The sequence below is a fragment of the Arachis ipaensis genome, chromosome B04, assembly GCF_000816755.2.
Source record: "Arachis ipaensis cultivar K30076 chromosome B04, Araip1.1, whole genome shotgun sequence".
Lineage (NCBI taxonomy): Eukaryota > Viridiplantae > Streptophyta > Magnoliopsida > Fabales > Fabaceae > Arachis > Arachis ipaensis.
In genome coordinates, this window is record NC_029788.2 from 38,790,667 (window position 1) to 38,796,496 (window position 5,830).

The 5,830-nt window shown below is 36.1% G+C and overlaps 2 protein-coding genes across 2 annotated transcripts in view; one reads left to right on the forward strand and one right to left on the reverse strand.

Moving 5' to 3' along the window:
- Positions 1-474, forward strand: part of LOC107639286 (protein PHLOEM PROTEIN 2-LIKE A1) — a 2,176-nt gene extending 1,702 nt beyond the window's left edge. The window contains exon 4 of the mRNA XM_021122426.1: positions 2-474. Within this exon, the coding sequence (XP_020978085.1) occupies positions 2-283 (282 nt within the window). The 3' untranslated portion in view covers positions 284-474. The remainder of the gene's footprint in view (position 1) is intronic.
- Positions 472-5,602, reverse strand: LOC107639285 (lecithin-cholesterol acyltransferase-like 4). Its single transcript, XM_016342767.2, has 11 exons — positions 5,047-5,602; positions 4,500-4,591; positions 4,292-4,410; positions 3,993-4,128; positions 3,789-3,840; positions 3,509-3,609; positions 2,712-2,891; positions 2,233-2,390; positions 2,049-2,103; positions 1,582-1,635; positions 472-1,152 (listed from the first exon to the last, which is right to left on the reverse strand). The coding sequence occupies exons 1-11, from the start codon at positions 5,294-5,296 to the stop codon at positions 763-765; spliced, it is 1,587 nt and encodes a 528-aa protein (XP_016198253.1). The 5' UTR covers positions 5,297-5,602; the 3' UTR covers positions 472-762.

Genomic DNA, 5,830 nt, shown 5'->3' on the forward strand with positions numbered 1-5,830 from the left:
ATATGAAGTGTCGTTTATTGTAATGTTGAAGGATCCGGCGCAAGGGTGGGAAGTTCCGGTCAACGTTAGACTCGTGCTTCCGGGAGGTAAAAAGCAGCAACACAAGGAGAGTTTGATTGAGAAGTTACGAATGCAGTGGATAGAGATTCCGGTCGGCGAGTTTGTAGCATCTGAAAAAGATGGTGGGGAGATGGAGGTGTCTCTGTACGAGTATGAAGGTGGCATGTGGAAGCAGGGACTTGTGATCAAAGGTGTTGCCATCAAACCAAAGGAACTAAGCTAGACAGTAATGAGATTTCTTTCTTTGATGTACAAAATCTTAGGACGGTTCAAATAGAGAACGCGAGCTAATGGTTTTAATAACTTAAGCGTATGATACTATGTTGTAGTGTGTTTCCAAAATAAGACACTTTTAGGTGCATTAGTTGCACTATTGCAGTCGTCAAAAAAGTTTTAACAGAGGGCATTCAATTATGAATAATGAACGCGAATTATGAATTATTTATTGGATTTTAAAATAGTCCAATAAACAGTAACGTTTTACATGAACTTTGCACAACGAACACCACTCTTGGAACCATGAGTTAATGGTAGAAAGATGGTCATAACGAATACATATAATTCACAAATCATACATGAAAACATGGAGGAACATGGCAGCACCATCATTTCAGTTCTTATATACAAGTGATGGCGGCCACAATCAAACTGTACAGAAGGTATTCCTCCCTGTTCACTCATTCAATAACCGAAACAGATGCATTAGGCATCGACTGAAACGGTCACAGCTTTCAGTTCAACATGTTGTTTACCCTCGCGAACAGTGACGGTAGCATGAGCCTTAGTCCCATCATGTGAAACTGATATGGATCTCATCTCCATTTTATCATCACTATTGCTTTGTTCATCTTGGTCTTTGGAAATAACATCCCATTCTTCTTTAAGGGATGCTACTTCTACACCCTTCTCTTTGTGACTCTCCATTTCAAAAGCAGTGGGTAGAATCACATAATCATTCAGGGGATCGTAAAAAGGATCTGGGTCTCCAGCTCTCAGCCAGTGCTTGATAATCCGGAATAGATGAGGTTCGCAGAGGATACCCCGATGTTCACCTGGAATTCCAACTCTTGCCTCAGCATTGAGCCCATCAGCCTGCATTTGAGATGATGATATAGTATATTAAACATAAGGCAGAATTAGAAGACATGAATTGCAGGTAGAATGATGCAGGAGAGGGATCCATAAATATCTTGGTCCCCCAATATTAGCTTGTTATAATTGAATTATGATTCATTGAGGGTGAATTGTGCCAATGGAAACTTTATTGGTGTAATATGTGGCAGTTGAAATTCCGTGGAAAGTAGATTTTTTCTAGAATATATCCAACAAGAAATAAGGGATTTAGTCAACCAATATTTCCCAGAGTTCCATAAGTCGCCAAGTGCAATCCTCCCAACATAGCTTCACATTGAAAAATATGTTAAACCAACCACAGTTGTAACAAATTCACATACTTCAAGGCATTTTTAGATTCGACTAATCATGAACTGCATAAAGACAAACATAGGGAAGTTAGCAAACCTTAGCTGACTCTACTGGGACTGTTCCATCACCATCAACGCATATATATTTGGCCTGAATATTACAAAAATGTTAGCCTCGGCAATTGAATGAAAAAATAAAATGATGAAACAGTTGTTTTAACAGAGTGCACATTCTTCTATCACAACAGAGACAGAAGACCTAAGTTGCAAGTCAATAAAAGAATTAAATGTATACCAATCTGAAAGAATACTTCTTTTTTCAAATTAGTGAAACAGCTTTTACTAATAAGCATAATACATTCAAAAATTATAAAATTTTGGGTCAGACCAGAATCCAAATGAAAGTCTGTCCAGGTTTTAATATTGATATTAGTGTAAACAAAAGCTGTAACGCAAAATTAGAGAATCAATACAGTATGCAGCAAAGCTAATTGCCTCGCTCCACTTTGAAATGTAAGATAAATCAAAGCATACATATTTAGTACAATTAAAATCGGTAATGACCTCGAAATATCGTAGCTGTTCCAGATCAGTTACAGGCTTGTCCTGACTTCCATAGCTGCAGAATTGTAATTATTTAGACTGAGGTTAATATATTTTCTAAACTAAACCTGCTAGAATAACATTCTTAGTACAGTTGATAAACTCCAATTCTGGGTATCAAGCCAAGATTTGGTATATGCATTACCAAACAGTATGAGATGTTGCAAGATTGGTTCCATAAATATTGTAAAATTTAACTCCTGAGGGAAGTTTGGCTGAGGAAAGAATCTCCCATGTTTCATTTGCCCATTTCAAGATGTCTGAATTGAAAGGCAGGGGCAAATCCAAACCATTGTAATTAATCTGCATCACAGATAGGCGTCATAGCAATGTCATTAAGCTCTGCACTAGTAAACACACTAGTAACTACATCAGTAAATCTTCAATAAACAGGCAAAAGATGTACTTTGCAAATATATTGATGCACTTCTACAGTGCATGAAAATAAGAACATAACCAGCTCCAACGCACCCAAGAAACAAGGTTTCATTATATATCATATGTATCAAATTGAATGAAGTTCAATCAATTGTACATGAAAAAAGGCAGAGTTGCTTTCATTACAGAAATATAGGAGATACTTAAATTTACACCTTTCTAAGCAACAAAGAGTCAGTAACTCACTGTGTTAGTTGCAAGTGCTTCCTTGAGAACACCAACGTTATCAGATGGTGTATATGATTCAAGAATAATACGAGAGTTCCCATCGGAATCATGCTTGCGAAACAATTCCAGACGAGGAATGACTTGCCAATTAAAATTACGAGGGCCCATCAACTCGTATATAGATGGACATTCCATCAGCTGTACCATTATAACAAGCTTCGTTAAATAACTCTAAAATGTGGACACAAGCAAATAGAAAGAGAGAACACATAACCCAACAACACATACCCTGAAAAGTCTAAATCAGCTATTCAATATCAAGTGATCATTCTCATGAATCCATTTATCAATAACTTGTACACAATAACAAGAATAATGGCAGATAAAAACTCGTTTTCATTGCAAACTTCCTTTTTCTACATAGTATACCCATACCCATACATCTAAAAAGCATGATGAGGAATTATGATGGCTAATATAACTTGTTAGGCTTCCTTAGGGTTTTGCACTTGGTTTTAGGCTTTTAGCCTTTAAGTAATATTGATTTCTATTTTCCAGCTTCTCATACTCATTAACAATTAATATATTACATGCATATCGATGTCAGTTGCCAGCACTAAAGGTAGGATAATTTGAGAAGATAGTCCCGGAAAAAAAAAAGACATTAAGATTGGTAAGATATACTAAAAAAAATGTCATACGCAATAATAATATACTAAGAAAGGGAGGATGACTCAAAAAATTTTCATGACAGGTGCTATATGAATAACTGAACTCGACACAAATATTCAAAGAGTAAGTTATCTGGTTTTTACCAACTGGTGCATGCTCCATTTGGAAATATAAAGCCTCTGCTCCCATCCCTCCACAAACGACATTCCGTTTAGAAAGGTAGAATTGGTACATCCAGGTGCACCTGCAGAGCATGCATGCATTCTTCAATTAAATTTACCAAAGAAAATAAATATTTAACCATGCCCCAGGTTGTTGAACTGAAATACTAGAAGAGGCATTTCACCGCAATATATACTAACTTATTTACTTTTAAATTTCTAAGTATACATATAGCAGAATTGCTTAGTAGTTAGTGCTTACCCTGGAATGGAGCACAAACTGCAATCCAATTTTTCACGTACTTCTCAAAAATCTGCAAAAAGATAGGTACAAATCGTAGGCTTTAACTTTTGAGGTTAATGAAAAGAGTAAATACAAATTGACAACGGAAAAGAATCAAAGATTATGTTGTACAGGATGCTACATAATAAAACACTGATTTGAGAAGCTGAGTAGTTGTATTACATCAGTATGGAGGGCCATAAAACATTTCACCAAAATACCACCCATAGAATGAGTTATGATGTTTATCTTTTTTCCCCCTGCAGCATTATACACTGCTGCTAGTTTTGCAGCCAACTTGTCCATTGTTTCGGGCAACCTAAATGAAATAAAAGCATAGTTGATAAAGAAATTGCTTTCGTTTTCATAAATACCATAGTTGTCAAGAGACTTAAATAGTTCACATTCCTGCCACTCCAAGTTTGAACAAATTAATATAATTAAACACTTCAAAAATTTCCAATTTCAAATTAATTTATTACCTGTTGCTTTGGCGAAAATCATACCCAAAGCCAAAAAGTGTTGTCCCCTCTTGATACCCCCATTTGAGCATTTCAACGATCATGTCATGGAAATAATACACAGACTCAGATCCAATTACCTGCATCACAAAAATTAACCAGGATCCAAAGTCAACTCTTTACCTATCTGAGCTAAAGTTCATGCATATCATCTTAAAAACAGGCATACCAAGTCAGGGTCCAAAATATCAATAGCATAGAGCCCATGCCTATCTTCAGGAACCGCAATAGTTGTCTTTGGATCCATGGATTCGGTTTTCCCTAGTTTCAAAAGAGATCACCATAAATTTTAAACCAACCAAATTTAGAGTTTTCTTGCAGCAGACTCTTCATCATAAAATACTGGTACATCCATTGCAATAAATAAAGAACCTAACCGAGCAAACTTTTAAGCTTAGATAGTCAGATACATCATAAGAATGCATAACATAAAAATTACTCAATCAAGAGGTTGCTCCATGGTTTTGCATACTCTCAGTCTCACCGCCATCACTAACTGATGTAAGTACAAACTAAATAGAGAAAAATTACACTTACACGCCCTTTAACCCATTAAAATTAAGCTTTCTTTAATCCAGCAAGGAATTCATAACCTCATACTTGGTAGTTCCCAAAAAGAAGCTACCTTGTTAACCGATTATATAACTGAATAGCATGAGCTTAACATTATTTAATTATTTATTTATCTATTTATTTCCCCCCAATTTATGGTTCACCTGTAGAAGAATCGTAACGTGACCAAAGCTTGGTCTTCAGCTTGTACTCGGCCGCGACGAATCGAACCCATACTCGTTCATAACTATCATCATCAATGTTAACGGCGTGGAGAATGGAGCCACCAATACCAGGCACCAACAAAACAGGGTCAAGATCGGTGTTCACGTTTGCCCCTGTTTGCTTGGGCTTCTTGTTGAGCTTCAACCAGAGCTCCAAGGCTCGAACAAGATCATCGAATCCGATCGCCATCTCTAATATGACTGGAAAAACCCCTAGGAATGAGAAAGCTGAAAAACTGATCGACGTGCTCGATGAAATTGGGGATTGAGAGCGTATGTGCAAGTTCGAAACCCTAACCTAATTGATTGGAAATGGTGATTGGATTTGGGAGGAATTAGGGTTTCAAAATTGGGGAAGAAGAGGGGTGTTTCGTGGGGATGATGAAGATCACACTGGTTTCAACGGGACACAGCGTAAATTGAAAAGAAAGAGAAGATAATGTGATCATGTAAATTTGTGAATGGTGAATTGGAAATTTTCTTCATTAATTTCCACATGTTTGACGTTTGCTTTAATTTACCTGTATTATTAATGTTTTGACCGTTTTCTGTTTATTTATCTATGTTTTTATTATTTTGTATCAATTTAGTATTAATCAAGTCACCAAAAAATTTAGTATTAATCAATTTTTATTTTTTTTTACCAAAAATATTTATTTAGTATTCTCCATTAGTGAAATCTGTAACTAACATGCCAATGAATAATAGTTCAAATGGCATAGTC

What these genes read in the sequence shown, in the direction of transcription:
- LOC107639285 (XM_016342767.2), bottom strand. Translation starts at nt 5,296, where the DNA reads ATGGCGATCGGATTCGATGATCTTGTTCGAGCCTTGGAGCTCTGGTTG. An exon ending in ATATTTTGGACCCTGACTTG is followed by an intron (nt 4,411 to 4,499) that starts GTATGCCTGTTT and finishes TTTGTGATGCAG; the next exon opens with GTAATTGGATCTGAGTCTGT. An exon ending in AATGGAGCATGCACCAGTTG is followed by an intron (nt 2,892 to 3,508) that starts GTAAAAACCAGA and finishes ATAATGGTACAG; the next exon opens with CTGATGGAATGTCCATCTAT.